The 23143-nt window shown below is 34.6% G+C and overlaps 1 protein-coding gene across 1 annotated transcript in view; it reads left to right on the top strand.

Moving 5' to 3' along the window:
• Malrd1 (MAM and LDL receptor class A domain containing 1) overlaps positions 1-23143 on the top strand; it is a 503883-nt gene that overhangs the window by 391227 nt on the left and 89513 nt on the right. Inside the window, exon 29 of the mRNA XM_015483277.2 lies at positions 17596-17779. Within this exon, the coding sequence (XP_015338763.2) occupies positions 17596-17779 (184 nt within the window). The remainder of the gene's footprint in view (positions 1-17595; positions 17780-23143) is intronic.

Below are 23143 nucleotides of genomic sequence, written 5' to 3'. Positions count from 1 at the left end.
ATAAAATACCTTTATGCCAGAACCCAGTAATCAATGAATGATAAATGAATTTCAAACAAAGTAATAACCAAGAAATTGGCAAGATAAATGTTTTTTAAATATTACAAATGTCACATACAGAAAATAAACAGCAGCACATTGCAACAGGAAGACAAACAATTTTGGAAGGAGTCATAAAAACCTGAAGACTAATTAGATAAAATATTAAAGAAGATTTAAGAACACCAAAGATAATTCTTATTCCATGTTATTTGTGCATAAAGTAGTAATTGCTTTCTGGATCAGGATACTGGAATTTAGAGTAAAATTGAACAAACAAGACTTCCATTTTTTATACTTAACCATAAGATGTAGAATACTCTGGATCTGGGATTTAGCAGAACAATGTAAAATAATTACCACATTATATAATCTTCTAAGTTGGATTTTGCTTTCTCTGTAGAATTCATTCCTGAAGTTTATTTCATGTGAATTTTCATTTTTCCTCCAATGTGAAATGTTTATGAAACCTCACAAGTTGGACTGGAAATTTCAAAGAATAATTCAAAGTGCCAAATAATGTTATCATTTTTATTCTTCACTCTTGTGCTTCTAGTGCATCCCCAGGGAAGTACTTTGGATCTGTTCTCTCTCTGTCTTATTTTAGGGTGATGCCATCAGTATGTAGTTGTAGTATCATAACTGCTGTTCTAAGCAATGAAGTCCCCAGTGAGCTTCTCAGTTTCCTACAGTGCTCACCATGGACTTGTGGTTGCCTGGGTCATAGTGCCATGATGGAAAATGCCCCTTAGAATTGAGACTGAAATCAACCAAAAAGAATGTGCTCATACTTAGGGAAGTTTGAGGAAGCCAGTAATTGTTATAAGAAGGTTAAGCAAAGTATTACATCAAAGATTTTATGGGTTGTAAATGTTTACGTTATTCCTGCAAAACATAAATCTAGAGTATTGTGTACACTCGCCATTCCTTAGTAAAACACAATTCTATTTGCTAAATTTTACTTAAAAATTATCTCTCTGGGGACATAAAGTTGCTACTCTCTGAGCAAATATAATAAGGATTAATTATGCTGTGGATAAGATGATTTGTTTTAATCCAAAAGACCAAATTTAAGAATGATAGACTATAATATGATATAGAAATCACACACACACACACACACACACACAACTAAAAAACAAAAATTGAGCATTCTAGGCAATGATGGCAAGACTTAAACTAAATACTTTTAGCCACAAGTCATCCTGTGTGTAGGAAGCCATAGTGCAGGTAGTACTTTGAGTATCTATTGAGGACCCCAATGGCAGGGCATCATGTGTGTAAATAAACGAGGCAATCCATTCAGGTGCCATGAATAGAGGGAGGAGAAAGCAAGGTTTGAAACCCTGGCAGGAAGGTTGTGTGTTCCTCCCCACATGATGCCCAATGCCTTACTATTAACAAAGCTGAAAGGAGACTTGTGTAATTGGCAGCCTCATGTTACCCCGGAGCCCTTCCTTCTGCCACTTGTGAAGGCCAGGATGCAGCGGGGAGCCTGATTTCAGTCAGCATAAGGACAGCCACCCCACAATGAGCAGTTTGACATAGGAAGAGGCTGAGTCGAAGCTAACAACAAAATGAGGTGATATCATATGGATCATTCGTGTCAGATGTTAATCTCACAGGGATGGCATATAAAAATATAAATGAAACCAATTAAAGAGGAGATTGATAAGGAATTCACAGTCTAAATTAAAAAAAAAACAGAATTTATTTGAATATATATTTAATTAAATGAATTGAACCAAGAGTCTAGCCAGTGTTTCCGGACTGATGCCAATTATCCCTTAAGGTATTCTTAACTAATTTCAATTATAAAACTATAATATAAAGGAGACATTACTGACTTTCCTATACAAAGCATACATTACAATGAGATCTGCCTCTTTACAGCTATATTTCAAAAACCAGAGCTAAAATAATTTTCAAAGCTACAATGAGCTGTTCACAAAAATGTGTTGCTTTTGTGAAATGGACAATCCGATATTACCTATTCTGGAATTCAGAAAGTCCTCCAATTGTGTTTGGCATTAAATATTAAAATTTGTTCTAAAAAATCACATTAGTTTTTTCTCTCCAAGTCTTGGAATGGCTTGTGTCCAAAATCAATAAAACTCTGACCTCAGTTTGCTTGGCAGCAGATACCCGCAACCAGATTAACATCAGGTACCAGAAAATTGTGAGTCTCTAGCTGACAGAATGATAGCTCTTTAAAACTGAATGTCAAGAGAACCAAAGAGTGAAATAAAAGGAAAAATGATACAAAGTGGAAGCGGGTAGGATCAAAACAGGGTGACCACTTTCCCAAAGCCTTATCGATGGTTTGATCTGACTTATTTTGTGATTTTCCTTTTCAATTATTATAGTTTCAAATTACATCATTAAACAGTGTCTGGGGTTTTCTCTTCTCCATCTTTTCATATGCCAGAGTTGGTTTCCAAGAGAGTCTGATGTGCCCTTAACAGCTATTAAATGACAATGTGAAAAGTAAACCTGAACCCTTTTTATTAGCCTTCAAAAATCAGTCTTTTCTATATTGGCCTTAATAACAGAGTGTGGGCTATTTCTTTTGAAATCTTATTTCAGTTTAATCTTAACACATTACTCATGATTTCCCCCTTTCTTTTCCTTCATCATTAATGTGTTCATAATCCGCTTGAATCAAATGTATGAAATATGATATGTCAAGAGCTTTGTAATGTTTTGAACAACTAATAATAAAAAAAGAAAAAAAAAAGAACCTATAGAGTAAAATTGAAAAAAAAAAGTGTCATACCTATTGTGGGAAAAAAATGGCTTCTGGTGACTTTCAAGAAATAGTAGCATTGAACGGGTCATTGTTTTATGTGTGTGAGTGTGTGCATGGTTGCACAGGTTTACACATGTATCCATACATACTTATTTATTTAAACTGAAGACAACAAGTGTGGATTAGAGGAAGGATGTGGTGGTTCCTGGTGAGTTGTAGTGAACTTCAAGGGTGAAACATAGGTGAATGACACTGTGCCTATTCTCTGTTATGTAAGGATCTAAGCTTTCTTCTGAGATGGTTAGAACTAGAAAGCCTAGCAAGAAGGGAAAAACCTCTATTTCTTGATAGCACAATGGGTTTAATGTGGAAAATTCTTGGTCCAGGGCTTTATGGAATAGGGCAATTGCAGGGTATATATTTATCCCTGGGGTCCATTTTGAAATAGAGGCTACCAGCTCATTCACTTCCTGCCCAAATCCCAAAGCATTTATCAAATCCATGAGAAATTAATTAATATACATAATTTTTTCTTGGTTTCCCTTTTCTTTGTCCTTTCTCTCAAAGTATTTCTCAAGAAAATAGGATGAGATTATATTTTTTAAAACAATCATTATTTATATTTTAGGAATAAATTTTTAGTTTGTTCAAAATCCTAATAAATGTTCATGTATGAATACCTATTGGTAAAACATAAATGCCTTCTATATGCCAGGCATCATGTTAACAGCTTTAAACACTTGATCCCCAATGCTCACCAAACCCTGCAAGGTAAATTTGGTACTTGTCATGCTTTTGATGAGCAAAAAGAGGCTCAGGGTGGTGAATGACATGTCAAATTAGTGGAGAGCTGGGTTATTTCGAGGATACTCCATTGAGCTCAAAATGAAGTAAATATTGATGAGTCAAGTTTGAAAGTGGTGAAAAAGTTTAGTTCATTTATCACTTACCATAGAGTTGAAAGGATGGGAGATACCTATAAAAAGCACTGTCTCCCAGCCAGGTCTCATGAAAGACATCACTAATTGGTCATGACATTCTTTCCTGCTAAGCCCACAGGCAGTTTTGGAATTGTCAGTCTTTGATAAATGAGAAGGAACTCTTGCATCTCAAGTATATGGAGAGAATTCTGTATCCTTTTTATCCTTTTTAGTATGTTCTAATACTTCTGATCACCTTCCTTTTAATTAAAGACATACAGATGTGTACGTGTACATGAGTGTGTATACTTGCAGTTTCTTTGAACTAATAAGTGTGACCATGAAGAATGTCTGTGGCCAATATCTAAGTCCTGGTATAGTCCTAAGATTCACTTATTTTTACCACATGAACTTTGCTTAGGGAGTTTTATCACTTACTTTTATCTTGTTATTCTCCAGTATCTCTATTTTTAATACTTGATACAAGGACATGAATAAATAAAATATAAAAGTTTTTCTTTCTGTATAGTATTCTTGTCCATAGTAAATATCTTACCATACATTGATAATTGCTTCCATTATTCATGAGCATTTGAGTCTTAGCACTATTGCCCAAGCCTTTAAGGGATGAACAGAGCTAGTTTATTATATTAAACCTTAATGAGGCTAGCTTTCATAATTTTTACATGCATAATAAATTGAGAGGCTAAACCAAATTGAAATTTTATTTTTTATTCTTACTCTGGCATTTCAGCAGTTAAAATGTCTACATTATAAATGATAAAATGAATGTTGTTATTGCCCCTTAAAGAGGAATCCATATTACAATTCTTCTAGCAGAGACTTGAGACCTGCTTTGTAGATGGTGTTTTTCCATATAGCTCTTAGTTCTAGGTAAGAGTGTCAACATGGGTATCAGATTCAGATAAATCTGTGTGCCATCTCTGTTCTACCTTACATTTCCTAGTATGTGTTCTTAGTCTCAAGCTTTCTAACTACTCAGAGCTTCTGTTTTCTTATTTGTAAAAGGGATTAATAACATAAATTTCAGGGTTGATATTAACATTGCATACACTGTACCTAAAACCTTAATAAAATTACAGCTATTATCATGTTAGTGTTATTATAACTTATATATAGGACATATACATAGGAAAACTAAAATGTTTTGATAACTTGGTTTATTGAGCACCCTCTACATAGGATACTGTATTAGGCATCTAATAAAGAAAGACTGAAATGAGACATGACGTTTGCCATGAAGAAACTCATCCCAGTAAGGAATGTACAAATGCTACATGTAGTTATACATAAGCATAGCAGCAGACCAACCATCACATTTTACTTGTGGTTATTTCCTGAATTACAAGAATCAGGAACTGTACCTACTTGGCCTCTTCATCTGTCCAGCTTTGAGCAAGTCAACTGATTTAGGTCAACGACCCCACCTTGTGGACAGAGTAAAGAACAGTTGGACCCACTCTCACTGTCCCCTACTGCCAACATTTATTTCTTGCTTTGGGAAAGGAGGGAAGCCTTGGGAGATGGGATGTTGGTTGTCAAGAGGCAAATGGTTGATCTCCAAAAGCTTTTCTAGCCTTTACTGCATGTTCCATGTTTGGTTAATTTTATCAAAGTTATTCCTTCTTTATAAAGCTCCTACATATGCTTACCTGACTTTCTCCTTTTTCTTCTCTTTAACCTCCACGTCTCTGCAACTACCTCAGAAACATATCTTCATCTGAAATCTCTCCGGTTCTGAGTTCTTTATCTCTGAAATTCTAACCTCTGAATGAGACCTTCTGTCATTTTATTTCTCAAATTGCTAACATTGTTTTTTTTCTCATGGTAACCCCAAATCCTCTTTAGTCTCCTTATCTCTGCCTCTTCTTCTCCATCAATATCATCACCATCAGCAACATCAAAAGAACTTTTGTGTCCCATGTCCATGTGCTATCTGAAATCTTTTACCTGTATTATCTCTTTAAACCATCACATGCTATGTATTAGGACCCACACTTCACAACCCCTGCCCCCATACATCAATTCAATATCGAAAAATATATAATTTTTTTTTGAAAATTGTAAACTCACTTGACATCAAGTCTGACAAAACTGTCATGAGACTATTTGTAGTCATTAGTCAATTTTAGACATTTTGACTGGTCTACTGTTAAGAAAATACAAAAGAGAATTTCTATTTTGGTGAATCCAGTGATTTATTCAATCAAGATATTTCTTACACATACATAATATATACTTTGCTGAGTACTCATACCTTTATATATTTTATTTTGTGTCTACTTTTAGTGTTGGTTTTCATAAAGTCTAATACTGAGAACTTAACTTTTAATTCCTTCTGAAAGTTTTTCATTTATGCTTCATAAACAGTGTATACAGTTGTTCCTTCGGAAAAATAATTTTGTACAAAAATATTAGCTTGAAGATTGTCGTTCATTTATTGAGATTGAAAGATTGCCCTTTCCCATGCATACATTGGTTTTATTTTCTCTTTCATTATTCTCCACCCTTTGAGGAAAACAAGTGAGCTGAGTGTTATCCAGTAATTTTGTTGTAAAATGCTGTTCTGTTTGCACTGAATGGTTATCAACCTTCATGAACGACCGAATGCCATGAGACACATAGAATCATTCATAACTGACATCTTGCTTTTGACATTGCTGCCTTTTCTTATTATTCTTCCTGTCAGGTGCTTCCTAAGGACTTTTCACTTTTATTTTTTCCCATTGTTCTTCTATGTTCGACCATATGATTTTTTTTTTCTCCTTCAGAAACCAAATGTACTGTGAAAGACGGTGGAAATCGGCCATCAACCTCTAAGTAGAAAATCATCTTGAATATCATAGAGAGGGATCTTAATTGGGTTAGTGAGCCTTTTCCATACAGAGTGTAGCCAAGACCTTGCAAGAGTCACTCTGAAAGTTACTTTGTGAGAACAATAAGCTCCATGACCTATTCAACATTTCACACAATTCTCACTACTTTTTATATCATCAAAGATTTAGATCAACAAGAGTAGGTGCTAGGAAACTTACCTACATGATTATAATAACTCACTGGTGGAAAAATACCTTTTGGTGAGTTTTAAAATGTTAATTCAACATGTGTAAAATTTAGTTATGTAATATAAACCCATTAAAATTAGTTTTTACCATTAGCACAGACAGACTGTAAGATCCTGGAGTCATTTAGGGAATTTTTGAATAAACTTTCAGCCAATGGTAACAAGTCTATTCAGCATCTTAGTTCACTCAGTTTAGATTAAATGTACATGCATTCATTAAACAAATGAACGTTCAGTGTCTACACTCGCCCAAGCTGTCTTTAAGGCATACAAGATCCAGAGGTCAATAAGATGGAGAAAGCTCTGTTCCTTATGTGTCCCCAGGGACTTTACAATGTGGTGGGAAGACAGACAATTAATACAGTTTTGGAAAGTGAAAAGTGAAAGTTGCTGTAAAAATGAAAGCAAATCAGTTCCATATGAGAATAGTAACCATCTGAAACTTCTGAAATATTTTCTCAAGGTGACATTGAAAGGGGAAAGTCCAGTCCCTAAATTCCACTTTGCTGTTATTCCAGTAAGTGCATCCTGCTGTGTCTTCTCTTTCTCCCCAGACTAATCCTAAAGCCCTTGTCCACAGTTTTGGGGGGGGGGGAACAGCTAGTTTAGTTCTTTTATACTGACACAATTGCACATCATTTTCCAGCACTCAGTTATGTAATGCAGTCCTGTTCCTCTTCACATGAGTGTGTATTTGTAGAGGGATTTATTTCATTTGCAGTTATTTGTTGAGCACCTCCTATATGTAAGACACTATATAAAAAATAGTAACTGTGGTTAGTGCTGTTAAGAAGTACGCTGTGCTCTGAGATTGTGTGGCAGGGGCCATTGTGGAGGGTGTCCATGAGGACTGCCAGGAAGAAGTGAAGATTTGACTGGGAAGTGAACAGGAGTAAACTAGGTTGGAATGGAGAAAAAAGAAGGAGCATTCCCTATAAATGTTCTGAGATGGGAGGGAGCTTGGCCATTGAAGGACTAAGGGAGGGTGGGTATAAGAGGAGCAGGAAAAATAAAGAGAAGCCTTGTATGAAATGAGATTGAGCAGAGGCCTCTGAGCTCCTTTAACCTGAGATTGTGCTGTCTGCTTATCAATCATTAGCATCCTTCAGTTATATTATGAGCATTAATTTCATAAGATCGCTTGATTGACCAATTTTGTTCAACAGGCACATCAAGGATAGTGCTTATTGAACATGCACACTACTTATTTAGGTAGAATTCGCACTACCTCTACAAATATGGTCCATGCCACAGCTACTCTACCACATGGACCATCGGTACCCACATGTTCCTGCTTGAAGAATATCTTGATGATATATTTAGTGGATGAGAAAATGGCCATGGATCAGAGATACTGTGGAACCCTTGAGGTGCAGACCCAGTATATGTGACTATTCACTTGAGGCCATCATAGAAGAAAAATGATTTAACTTCACTAGCTATGTTTGAAGACCTAAAGAGTTTTCAGATGTTGTGTTATTGACTTCTAGTCTGGAATGTGGTTTATGTTACCATATAGACATGAAGGAAAAAGTGAACTGCCGCAGTCTGGCTGGGCACAATCAGGAGCCACTTGTCAAAAGAAACTAACTTTATTTTTAGAACCACACACGCCAAACAAAACAGCCTCTCAGGAAAAATCCTCAGAGCCTCAACTGCCACCACCGGCTTTCCACAAGCCTCTCTCTCCCACACCAGCCTCTCTCCACCTCCCACAATCCTCCTGCTCTTGAGGCCGATTGGCTGGGTCACGTGGGCGGAGCCAAAAAAGTCCCCCAATGAGCAGCTCCGTGGTCTGAAAGGGCAGGGAAACAGCCCAATGAGCATCACCGCAGAGGAGCCAATCAGCTAGATGTTGCTGGGGCCGCTGTGAGCCAATCATCAGCCGGCAGCTGGAAGTTTGCTGGCAGCTGGAAGTTTGCTGGGGCCCCTTTGGCTGTGGCTCTCAACAGTGAACAACTGTGTGGAGAATGAAAAAAGATCAAATAAGTTGTGCTTGAGGATATCATGACTGCTTTGTGGACAGATGTGACCAGCAGCGTGAGAATCTCTTTATACCATATTAAGAATGTGGCTTTTGCAGGGCATGGTAGCATGTGCATGTAATCCCAGTGGCTTGGAGGCTGAGGCAGGAGGATTGCAAGTTCCTCAGCAACTTAGCAAGACCCTGTCCCTAAACAAAATATAAAACAGGCTGGGGATATGGTTTAGGGGTTAAGGGCCCCTGGGTTCAATCCCCAGTACCAAAACAAAACAATCCCTGAAAGAATGTACCTCTTAATCCCAAAGGAGCAACTTTGCAGGCCTTTTGCTAGCTGTGATATTACAAAAACAAACATATACTTGTATATAGGGGCCTTTATGTCATGTGTGTGTTTGTATGAATAGAAACAAGCTAAATTTTCTATTATAGAATGTGAAAGAGTTTACGATTCTGTGGTTTGAAATCCTGGGAAACAAAGATTGGTATAGTAAAAAAATGAAAGTGATTACAAAAAGTGATTTGTATAACTTCAGTTTCACTCATATTTATAATGCTTTGCATTAAACTGCCTAAGTCACCTGAGGGTCCCATTTTAGTTGCCCAAATTTTCAAAGAAAATTGTCAGGAAATAAATGTTTTGAATTTAAAGGAATGTTATTCTATCAAACAAGTGAGGGTCTACTGCCTGTTTAAAATAATTTGACAACACATGTAAAATATTTTTGAAAATGTCTATAATTGCAAATATCTACCCAATGAGTAAATTAGTTTAACCCTCTAAATTATTCTTTTAAGGTAGAAAATTTCCTGTAAAAACCAGAGCCACTGACTTCAGATTTGTCTTCTAATTATATTAGCTGTTTGTAAGAGAGTTTTGAGTAAGAGATCTTATGCAAATTTTAAATAATCTATATTTGTTTTCACTTTTTTGAGAATCAAAATAGCATTAGCATATATAAATTAATTTTTGATATATTTACAATTTAAGGAATAAACAATAAATACTAAATAAACAATAAATTACTGGTACTCACTTTTTTTCAGATACTTAATATTTTAGATTACTTAAAGAAATACACACACACATATATACACATATATATAGATACAGATATTCAAAATTTTATCCATTCTTTTCCATTTCTTAAAAGATATTTTAAATATATTTTATTTTAAGTGTGAAGGATTTTAATGTAAGTAAAACCATCTATGTGGCTTGAAATATTCTACATTCTAGTCTTTCCCTTGGCAGGAAATAAAACTGGGGACTATGCAGTGATTCCGTTGAAACACATATGAAATGATTTTCTTTTGTTGTTAGATTTAAAAGGATTCTTGTATGGCATTGAATCTTCTTTTATATCATTTACATGCTTAATATTTTGTGAGCATTATGTTTATTTAAATGTAATGATTTTTCTTTTTTATTGGTTCTTCTTAGTTATACATGATAATACAATTCATTTTCATAAAATTATACAAGCATAGAACATATCTTACTCTAATTAGAACTCCATTCTTGTCAGTGGGCACAAGGTATTTTCATATGTGCACATAGGAAAATTACATTAGATTTATTCTACTCTCTGTTCCAATAATGTTTTTTTTATTTAGATGACAAAATAAATTGAGAGATACATAATCAAAATTTTTTTAGTGGGGTCTTTATTTATTTATTTTTAATGAATTGGTACAATTGCTCAGGCTGAGTAGCCACTGAACATCCTGCTAGGGAGACAAAGTAAGGGAGGATTGATAAGAAGTTCCCAGTTCTTTTAAAATTGTTTGATGTAATTCTGGTTGGCAACCCACGGAGGATGCTGTTTTTCTGTGGAGTTTTTTTTTTTTAAGTATGTTATTTTCTTTATTTTATTAGCTACACATGACATTACAATGATCTTGACAATTCATACATTTGAATCAAATGGGGTATAATTTCCCATTTTTCTGATTGTACAGATAGCAGAATTACACTGGTCATAGAGTCACCTATATACACACAGCAATCATAATGTCTATTCTATTCTGCTGCTGTTCCTATCTCCCCTTCCCCTTCCCTCCCCTCCCATCCCATCTCTCTACCCAATCTAATGTGACACACTTCTTTTTTTTTTTCCTCAACATCATACATGTATTCTGTATAATGATGAGGTCTCCTTCCATCTTCCGTGCGATTCCGCTTCTCCCTCCTTTTCCCTCCCACCTCTCTTCCCTATTTAGTGGTAATCTTCTTCTCATGCTCTTCCTTCCTATCCCATTTTGAGTCACCTCCCTTATGTCAGAGAAGACATTCGGCATTTGTTTTTTAGGGATTGGCTAAATTCACTTAGCATAATATGCTCTAATGTAACTTCCTGCAAATGCCATGATCTTGTTATTTTTTAGTGCTGATTAATATTCCATTGTGTATAAATGTCACATTTTTTTTTATCCATTCATCTACTGAAGGGCATCTAGGTTGGTTCCACAGTCTAGCTATTGTGAATTGTGCTGCTATAAATATTGATGTGGCTGTGTCCCTGTAGTATGCTCTTTTTAGGTCTTTTGGGTATAGTCCGAGAAGGGGAATAGCTGGGTCAAATAGTGGTTCCATTCCCAGCTTTCCAAGGAATCTCCATATTGCTTTCCAAATTGGCTACACCAATTTGCAGTCCCACAGCAATGTATGAGTGTACTTTTCCCCTGCATCCTCGCCAGCACTTATTGTTGTTTGACTTCATAATGGCTGCCAATCTTACTGGAGTGAGATGGTATCTTAGAGTAGTTTTTAATTTACATTTCTCTGATTGCTAGAGATGGTGAGCATTTTTTCATGTATTTGTTAATTGATTGTATATCCTCTTCTAAGAAGTATCTGTTCAGGTCCTTGGTCCATTTGTTGATTGGGTTATAAATAAAAAAAGCAATCATGAAATTCATATGGAAAAATAAGAGACCCAGAATAGCTAAAGTAATTCTAAGCAGGAAGAGTGAAACAGGTGGTATCACAATACCAGATTTTAAACTATACTACAGAGCAATAGTAACAAAAACAGCATGGGACTGGCACCTAAACAGGCTGGTAGACCAATGGTACAGAATAGAGGACACAGAGACCAATCCACAAAATTACAACTACCTTATATTAGACAAAGGTGCTAAAAGCATGCAATGGAGAAAGGATAGCATCTTCAAGAAATGGTGCTGGGAGAACTGGAAATCCATATGCAACAAAATTAAATTGAATCCCTTTCTCTTACCATGCACAAAAGTTAACTCAAAATGGAGCTAGGAATCAGATCAGAGACTCTGCGTCTAATAGAAGAAAAGGTTGGCCCTAATCTCCATCATGTGGGGGTAGGCCCCAAATTCCTTAATAGGACACCTATAGCACAAGAGTTAAAAGCAAGAATCAACAAATGGGACGAATTCAAACTAAAAAGTTTTTCCTCAGCAAGAGAAATAATATGTGAGGTGAATATGGAGCCTACATCCTGGGAACAAATTTTTACCCCTCACACATCAGATAGAGTGCTAATCTCCAGAGTATACAAAGAACTCAAAGACTTAAACACCAAAAAAACAAATAACCTATAATGTTTTTTTCAATTGATGGAATTAAAAAATTATGGCACATACAATCCATGGACATAGCAGACACAAAAGAATTTTATTTAATTAGATTATTGAAAAACTATGTGCTAATCCAAAACAAGGGAGTGTAGGGAGAGGAAGATATGAAGTTCATTAGGTTAGACAAATGGGAATGAAGGGAACTGAGTGGGGATAGGAATAGGAAAGACAGTAGAATGAATTGGTCATAACACAATCAGTGAAACCAGTATACACAACCAGTGAATCTCCACATCATATAAAACCACAAGAATTGGATCCTAATTGGAATAAGTTATGCTCCATGTATGTACAACATGTCAAAGTACACTCTACTGTCATGTATATGTAAAAAGAACAAATAAAAATAAAATAAAAAAACTTGCTCACCAAATGTTAAAATAAAAGAAACTATGCTTTCTTCTACATTAAAAATGAACAAAAGTCAAATAGTGCTTACTTTTTCTGACTTTCTTAGATTTGATTTGATAAATTCTTGTTACTTGCGAGAATTACATAATTTGCATATATAATATTCATAATGCATAAAATGCTCATGTAATAAGAGAAGATTTTTAATATTTAATAGATTTTTAAAATTTTAGAACAGTTTTTGACCCACACTCTTTTTTTCCTGTTATTAACATCTTACATTAGAACAGTACCTTAGTCTCAATAAATAAGCCAATAATGGACTTTATTAGTAACTGAAGTCTATTTTTTTAATCCAGATTTCCTCATTTGCCCCTAATGTCCTATTTTCCTTGTATTACTTGTATTTCCTGGCCTCTACTTGTTTGTAGTAGTTTCTCAGATTTTTCTCATTTTGATGATGTGGACAGTTTTGAGAAGTAGTGACCAGATATTTTGAAGACTCTCCATTCACTGTATTTAATCATCAGGTGCTTTTCCCTCTGGATTTGGGTAATATGTTTGGGAGAGTGATACCACAGCGGTGCCATTGTTTTCACAGCTTATCAAGGATGCATGCTACCAAAATGAGATATAACTGGTGATATCAACCTTGATCACCTGGCCTGAAATAGTGTCAGGTTTCCCCTCCCTTTTCATATTGTCCTCTTTTTTAAAAGAGTCACTGCATGCAGTCTACACTGAAGGAGTAGCAATTTACACTCCACCTGCTTAACATTGGAGTATTTATGCAAATTATTCAGAATCCTTCAGTGTGGGGGGGTTTATCTGTTCTTCCTATTACTTATTTATTCAACCATTTGTTTATATTAGTATGGATCCATTGGTATTTCTTGTACACTGGACATTGTAGTTCAATAATACATTATTTATTTTGTTGTTCAAGTTCTTTCTTTGGGCACTGAGACTTCTTTTAGTTGACTTCTGTATCACTTTTACATACCCCCTATCATTTGGGGTATCTATTTAAGCTCTTGCTCACCTTCTAGCTAAGGCTTCTGTGTGTTTCCTGAGCCAGTTCAGAATCAGCTATTTCTCCAAGGGCCCCAGTTCTTTTTACTGGAAATTGGTTTTAGAAACCAGATCTGAGCACTAAGTCAGGTCTTATTGCTTGTAGGGCCTCTAAGCTGATTGTGTGTGTGTGTGTGTGTGGTTACTAATCTGTAAACATATATTTCTGTTTATATGCATGTATCTATAAATATTTCTATATGTAACCATTCGTGTTTATACTAATCTAAATATCAAATCATGCCGTTTCCAAACATACTCCCTTACCACATGGGTCATTTTAGGCTCCTCCCTTAGCTTATCTGTAACCTTTCACTGGAACACTGGAAACCTGGCTCCCATCATCTTCCAGAAATGTAATTATTTTTTTCAGTTCTACTGTACATCTTTAGGGTATTTCAGAACTCTTGCAGCTTTGCAGAATGCCTATGTGCATCTCCTTTTCCTTTTATTTTTATAAGCCCTACTCATTTCCAAATTTAATTCCCTCGTCTCCTTAGTGAGGTTTTTCACACCTTTGTCCTGTTTAGACTGATTTGTCAGATTCTGCATTTTTTCCTGGGATATTTCAAATTTTTGAGTGATTTTATTTTTCTAATCATATGCACTAAGTTTAGTCTTTGTGTTGTAAAGTGACATGGGTTTTGATAAATGCCCAATGGCTTACATTTATTATTGTGTAATATATAGGGAAGTTTTTCCTCTCATAAAATGTTTCCCTGTGCTTCTCCTATTGAAGTCTCTTTCCATCTCTCCCAGACCACTGGCACCCCTGAATTCTTTACCATTTCTATAGTTTCTGCATTTCTAGAATGTCATGAAAATTAGATTTAAAGGAGTATTTGAGGAAGAGTATAATGATTCTTCAAATATTAAAACTTCTGTAGGGACTAGGATATAGCTCAATGGCAGAACACGTGTTTACCATGGGTGTGACCCTTAGTTCAATCCTGGTCACCGCAAAAATTGAAAAGAAAACGGTTATAAATATTAGCAAAGAAAGTGTGACTTGTTTTTGGCAGAGTTCCCTTGCAGAAAGAAATGGCAAGCACTTCAAAACGATAAGACCACAATATTGTGATGAATGTCTTAGTTTTCCTTTATTTGAGAATATCTTGGGGGGATGTTTTGGGGACCCTGGTATAGCCTGACAGGGATGGAAGTCGGGCTTCTCTGCTCAGCCTTTGGTGTGTGGGTGAGAATCAGATTGGTTTTCCACTGATGTCTGGTTGTGATAGAACAGTTATTGTTCAAGTATTTTCTTTCTTATTAGACTTGCCCTTTCCTAGTCCTTTGGCTAGAAAGAGAAGTCTGTGTGATTGTTGGAGTTCCCAGGTTGCTAGTTTTTAATAATTTACTTGGGGTACGTGATGAAAAAAGAAAACATTGACAATTCACCATCTTGAGGTCTACCTTCTTCTCTCTACTTTTCAAAGCCTTCTTAGATTTTTATATAATTATATGTAATGTCCAGGAGGAACGTGAAAAAGCAACTCCACTAAAATCTTTCCAAAAAAAAGATAATATAGTAACTGAGTAGGTATGATACTTGGATGACTAGAACAGAGACTGACATAGAAACTCTACATCTGTATTATGATAAAGATATAAGTGGAGAAAGGAAGGATTGCTTAAGTAGTTTAAGGAAAATGGACTAATTCTTTGTGAAAAGTTTAGATATTCACTTTAAACATGATACTGAAGTTCCAAGTGGTTCTGTCTATTAATATGCCTTTATATTTGAAGTGGCTTTATATTTTTTAGTACTTTTTGTTGCTTTCCTTCCTATGACCAAAAAGGAACGACGGTGTAAAGTATGACAGCCAACACTTTGACTACAAAAGCAAATGTGCAATGCAGAAGGCTCAGGGCCAGTATACACACTGTGTGGGGAATCAATTCCAGGCTGGGGAAAACATGATATTGAATACATAACACTTCTCCAGTTTCTGTAATTTAACCATTTTGGTATTTGTGCCTATTTTTTTTTACTATTATTAGTGTGTTTAATCACTTTTTATATGTTTATTTTCTTGAAGTCTTCAATTTAAAATGTACATAAGGGCTAGGGATGTAGCTTATTGGTAGAGTACTTGCCTAGCATGCAGGAGGCCCTGGGTTCAATCTCTGGCAGCACTAAAGAAATAAAGTTCACATGAGTGGGTTAAAAGGGAGAAATTTTTGTCTTTCTTGGTTTAAAATGAGTTGAAATCCACATATCAAGTAAGTAAGTAAAGGAGCCCTGTAAATGGAAAAAAAATTTGCAAGTTGACTATATGATCAGTTTTCAAAATTTTTTTCTTCATTAAGGATGTGTTTGTGTATGTGTGTGTATGTGTGTGTGTGTGTGTGTGTGTGTGTGTGTGAGAGAGAGAGAGAGAGAGAGAGAGAGAGAACAATTTCATAGTGATTTATTTTTTATAAATTCTATATTAGATTAATTCTCCTATAGGATAGGCTTCCTATATTCTCTTTTTTTTTACCCAAAGTATATAAATCTGCAACTAGCAACATATAAGCATTAAATATTTGCTAAATAAATCTCCTTTGTTCATTTGGATGAATACCTGGTAGTTATAGGCATAAGAGTTGATGTTATATCCAAATTAAAACAATAGCAAATATAATAAAATTCTATTTTATACTCATGAATGTTTTCCAAAATCATTTACCCTCATTTTCTTTTCTATCACATAAAATCACAGTGAATATTTAAGTCTGTTCTTTTCTTTCTTTTTTGTTTTACTAGAAGCCCAGTTGTAAGATTTAACAAATGATTCATATTTTATTGGTTAAAAGGAAACATGAACCCTCTTTTTGATGTTATTTGTTGAAAATCTTTGGGGGCTTGGTATACCTGATGAGTGGTTTTGTAACTGTGACGGCAGATGCATAGGGAAAGTTGATAAAGTTTATGAATTAAGAAAGGCTTTCATCAATATTCATGCCTCTAATATTGGTAAGTGTCAGACAGACCCCTCTACTTTAATCTTTAATTTAACTAATAATCTCTTTGATTCCAAATCACTAAAACATCACTGTGAATCAAAGACTAACCTTAAAAAGAACTTCTCTTTAGTTGTCAGAAAAATATGACATTTCATTAATTAAGTGTGAATTTCCCATCCCCTTCCATGTAGAAGTCACTTGACTCTGAGTATAGAGATTCGTCATTGTTTTCAGAAAAATGCTGAAGGATCTATCTATAAATTTATAATTGTTTTTCAAAGTAAATTTTAAGTTAATCGATACATAGTTACACTTTCTATCACCCAGAGAAAGAATCATATGATATAATATCTATTTCTCCTGCAACAGAACAAGACATTACTCATATTTTTAATATTAATTTTTTCAAAGCATGAAAACATGAATTTATAACTTTTCGAATCCCCTCTTTAATAGACATTTATTTTTCTTTTTGGTTTATATTATTCAAAGTACCTGTAAATTATATATTTCATAGTGGTACAGTATTAATCTGTTGGAATAGCTCATTTGATTTTCTGGATGCTATTCTATTAAATGCTCCCCTCTATTCCAATATTTCGATTACAAGTTTCAGACAAGGGCCCTATATATTTATCCTAAAATCAAAGTGACCTAGCACCAAATACTGTTTTGGGGGGAACTAATCTTAAATGATAAACTCTGTTAAAGACATTTTATCAATGTTCCAATGTTTTTCAAGTTTTCATGGTCAGTTGGTTTTGTGCTAAATAACTGGGTAATTATTATTAATGCTGTCATTGTTGTTTTTAATTATTTCCCTCTTTAACTTCAGACAGATAAAGGACTCTCAGAAGTATGGCAAGAAAGCAGGCAGAACCCTAGTAATCAGTGGCAAAAAGCTGTCATTCTGCTAGGAAAGCGGAGAAACTTTGAAGTTATCTTTCAAGGTATCAGGACAAGGGACCTGGGAGGAGGAGCTGCAATTGATGATATCGAATTTACAAATTGCACAACTGGTAAGTTTCTGGAGAGCATTTCTATTTGGAAGCACAGTTATAAAAGGCTCTGTTGTGTACTTTGAATACACATACAAATTGTTTCACAGATAGAACACATGTTGCAACACAGTTAAGAGCTAACCTCTGTATTAGTCCATTTGACAGGCTGTAACAAAATAACATAAGCTGGGTGGCTTATCAGCAACCGAAAATTATTAAAATTATTTCTCACAGTTCTTGAGGCTGGAAAGTCCCAGACTGGTTGGGAGGTGGGGAGCTGGAAGATCCCATGTTGTGTGAGGGCTTATTTCTTGCTTACACAACTCTCTTATTGTGTCCTCACATTCTGGAAGGGCAAATAAGCTTCGCTGGGCCTATTTTATAAAGATACTGATTCCATTAGTGAAGGCTCAGTTCCCATGACCTAAACTCCCTGAAAAAGGCCTTACTTCCTAATAATATCATCTTGTAGGTTAAGAGTTCAAAATATAAATTTAGGGAGAAAATAAATATGCAGATGATAGCAATACCTTTCCATTCATCAGTTACAGAAAGGACTCCCTCTTCTTTCCACACTATCCCCTAACACGTGGATGTATTCTTTGAATTTTTTTTCAACACACTGTAAAATATAAGTTTAAGATTTACAACCAGCAGGGCATGGTAATGTACACCTATAATATCAGTGGCTCAGGAAGCTGAGGCAGGAGGATTGCAAATTCAAAGCAGCCTCAGCAGCTCAGTGAGGCCCTAAGTAACTTAGTAAAAGCCTGTCTCAAAATAAAAAATAAAATGGGCTGGGATTGTGGCTCAGTGGTTAGGCATAACTGAGTTCAATCCCTGGGACCAAAAAAAGAAAAAAAAATTACATCCATTTCATTAAGCTTAAATTAGTGAAAAATGAACCAGTAAAAAAGATTAGAAGCTGAGAAATAAATTCAAGCAAAACTTGTGTTGAAAACTATGCTCAGGAGATTTAAAAATGCTACTCCAGCATGTGAACAAACAATAACTTGAAAAAAATTTGCTATCCTTTATCGTACTTCTAAATGTGAAATACAACTACACTGAGATTTTATTTATAAAACTATCCAGAAAATGTCAAAAATAATTATAAATACATTTGTACAATTCCATAGTTTGCAGAGTTCTTTAGGGGGAATTATTCCATTTGATTTCCAAAATAGTCCTGTGATACATTCTGCCGATGAAGGATGTGCCTTCTGTGGTTTGCTATACTGATTCACTTGGCGGCGAGTCTCTGGGACTGAAGAGCTAAACCTGAATACTGTTTAATTTTATTGTTGCTCTCGTATTAAAATATCTTTTCACTCAGGCAGTTCAAAAATGCAACTTTGGTTTTTGGTGATGTTATAGCATCTGTTCTTTTTATGAGCAGTGCTGCTTCAAAGGTTTCTGCTTCACAAGAAATAAATCCTTTAAAATTTTACCCCCAACCCTGCTTTCCAGAAAAGGTGGATGCTACTCAGCTACCTTGTATATGTTACATAAGACCATAACTCATGTGCCCCTGAGGATCCAGGGAACATATAGCTCAGTATCTGTTGCTATGCAGGAGTCAAAATCTAAGCTGGAAGCTGTTTGGGGTAGAGTGTCAAAGGAAATGTGGTTCCGCACATATAATCATGAAAAGGGAATGTTAGACCTGAGAATGTGCTTCTTAAATTCTTTCCTAGTCAATTTCCTAGTAATATGTTGATTTTCTATTATAATTTGTAACTCAATCTATAAATGATTTTGGCAACTTGAAGAAGAAAAATTCTTCAGAAGTTTTTTTTTCCAAGACTTTAGAAAGAAAGAAAGAAGCTTTTATTTAACAAGAATTCCTTCCTCTCAAGGGAAGGAGAATGCTTCCTAGATGGGTTGATTCAGGACAGAAGGGAACTGAGAGTTATTATTCCAGCTTTTCCTGGCTCATGTAAAAATTTGCCCTGTTTTTTCCCTTCCCTGTTTTAAAGTCGTTTGATAATTTATGTAACGATAAGTAATTTTATTCCACTTAATCCGATACTTATCTTATTTGGGTGACATTTTAATGTCTTATACTTATTGGTAAACTATATTTAAGTCTAACATGCTTTCTATGTTTTCAATAAAGAGAAATTATGTTGTCACTTGCAGTTGAATATGATCAATCAATATTGAATACACCAATAGAGTCCTTGGTTTTCAGTAGCTTAGTATGATACAATAAGGAGTATTTTCAAAGTACTTCTTACTTAAGATAGAACTAATTATTTGTAAGTATTATGAGAAACTTTGGAAACTATGAATGGAACTCAAACCAATGATATTGGAAATCCCCTAGTTTTAAGATATACGACACTCATATGTCTGATGATCAATGGGAAGAAGCTTTGACTACGTTACCCTTAGTTGTTTTCCACTGTTGCCGGTTGAGAAGAGAATGGTATTTGACAGAACACCTATAAGTCAGGGAGGCACTTAGCATATAGTTAAGAACAAGGAGTCTTTGAAACAAAATACCAGGGTGTGGAATCTGGCTCAGCCACTTAGCTTGGGGAAATTTCATCATTTCACTTTGCCTCAGTTTCCATATCAGTAAAATTAAGATGATAAACAGGTAGTCCCATCATAGGTTTCTGTGAACATTAAATATGTTACTACATGTGAAGTTCTTGTAAATGATTTTTGCAACTTGAAGAGGAAAAATTCTTCAAAAGTTTTTTTCTAAGATTTTAGAAAGAAAGAAAGAAGCTTTTATTCAATGTACTCTTGGTACATTGCAAAGTTACTGTATCACATACTCAAAGTATCACATACTCAAAGCTTGCTTTATTGCCTTTTATTAGGAAACTAATTTGAAATCATATATAAATAGGTCATCATAAAATTTATTGTGAAATTGTTGCCATTCTCCAGTTGAGATATAGAACTTAAAAAAATAATGTTTATTTCTGTCATATTCCATCTAAAACACAGGGAAAAAATGCGATTTATGACACCTCATATATGAAATGTCTAGATTATGTAAATGTATAAATAGAAAGTAGATTAGAAATTATGTGTGGCTGAGAGAATGATTTATAAGGTTTATTTTATAAGAAGATGAAAATATTATAATATTGTTTGCGGTGATCGTTCCACAACTTCATAAATACACTAAAGTCATTAAATGTTAAACTTTATATGGCTTTATATAGGTGAACTTAATGACATCTTAATTATAAATGGTAAATCAGTGGACCTCTTTAAAATAATAAAAAGAAATGAGAGTAAATTCTGAAAGATGGTATGAAAGTGACAGAATAGCTTTCAGTGTCTCCCAAGTCTTCACATCAAAACAGAGCACCTGGTTAACAAAGTCAACCAGCCATGGAAAAACCTTACACACAAAATTATTTAAGAATACTCCCCTCTAAAGCCCAAGATAAAAATCAATGGGAACAACCTGCAAACAGCAGCAAGACCTGGGTGCTATTTGTGTCTAAAGGAAAAAGGCCATAGCATGGGGAGGGAGCTAACAGATAATCATTGGAAAACACAGCCAGGTGGTTTGGAGGGTAGCAGCACTGAGGAGGGTTTTATCCACTGGGAGAATGAATAGATCCTCGGGTCTATGGGGCAGGAACTGTCTAGACCCATGAACTCTCTTAATAATCTGTGATTGCTCCATGATAATCTGACTTAAATCTGAGGTCTGTATGTATGTATTTTAAATTCCCGAATCATCAAGATTAAAATTTGGAGTGGAAGTAAGGAAATAAGTATGATATACAGTATACATGATATAATGTGTGCATGCCACACATATATGTATACATATATATGTACATGTACATATGCATGATATATATTTAATGGTTATCTATTTTTCCTGCAAATAAAATGTGTTTTTTTTTCAGATTTTGTAATACTTATTTTTTAGTTGTAGTTGGAACAATATCTTTATTTTACTTATTTATTTTTATGTGGTGCTAAGGATCGAACCCAAGGCCTCACACGTGCTACAAGCGCTCTACCGCTGAGCCACAATCTCAGCCCTGTTTTTTCATTTTAATAGATATACTTTACTTTCTATTCATAAACTTACTACTCAGTTTATTAAAGAATATTTAGTAAATGGTCAGAATAAAGCTATATATATTCCTTTTTATTTTTTATTTTTTAACGTTCTAAATACATGATGGTACTATCTTAAGCTTACTATCAATTTTTGGTTTTTTACTTTCTAAAAGAATAACTAAAGCAAAAACATAGACATTTTCTGTGGTCCAAGAACACACTAAAAAGCATCTCTTCCTTTTTGGACAAGCTAATATCCTTATTAGCTTTTTTATACTATCATTCAGGATCTGATTCTGTTTGGCTCTGTGATCCTTGGGTTTTCTATTTCCAAGACTCCTCTGTAAACTCCCTCCAAGATACTGGTAAACCTAGGAACTCAAGGTAGGATTCAATAATTATCTAAGATATTGACTCTTCTACTGAACAAAGAAAAATTCAATTGAATAATGACCAACTTTCAGTTCATGAAATAGGAATAAATAATTTAGGGAATAGGAAATGTGACCAGAATTCAATAAAATCTGATAAGTAGACAGCAGCTATTCTGTCTTTCTCTTTAAATTCATAAGTAGCAAACCACATCATATCCCCCCGCAAATAATCCTAAACATGAAAAGAAATACCTTGAGAATGAAATAAAAGAATCCAGCATAATTATAATTTTAGATGTCTAATGCATTGTTTTCACACATACTTTGAAAAGACATCATTTTTTTATTATAGTCAATTTCACATCTTTCATTTTTTCCTCTTAAAAAACTCTGTGTATGGCTCCTAAGTGTCCTTTAAACAGTAATTGATCTGGAGTGAAAAATAGTGGCATGATGGTAATGATTTCAGTGCAGAATCACTCTGGATTCAAATTGAACCTGGGAGATCACAAAACAGTGATTGCCCCATATAAAGTTCAAGAATAAATAAATGTATAAACAGAACCCTGTAGAGCTTGAATTTAAAACTTACCTTCTTAGTTAAGATGAAAAGCTATATTTCTGCTCAAACTATGAGTGTTCCAAATGCTGCATTCAGATTGCTCAGGATTTTCTTTTGAAGTAAGTGTGAGAAAAAGAAACAAAAAGTAGAAAAAAATAATAAATGTCTTACCCTAGTGAAGTAACTAAAAGTGACATATTTTAATAGTGAATGGTTAAATAATGTGTAGCACTTTATATTGTAAGGGCAGAAAAATGATTAATTAGCAGATAGATGGGTAGAAGGAAAGATAGATGGATGGAAGGATGGGTAAATGGATGGGTGGACAGATAGATAAAGAGAGAGTGTATATATATATATATATATATATATATATATATATATATATATATATATATA

Source organism: Marmota marmota, unplaced genomic scaffold, assembly GCF_001458135.2.
Source record: "Marmota marmota marmota unplaced genomic scaffold, marMar, whole genome shotgun sequence".
In the NCBI taxonomy this organism is placed as follows: Eukaryota; Metazoa; Chordata; class Mammalia; order Rodentia; family Sciuridae; genus Marmota; species Marmota marmota.
The sequence above is the reverse complement of the archived record's forward strand: the minus strand, read 5'-3'. Positions and strand labels throughout refer to the sequence as shown.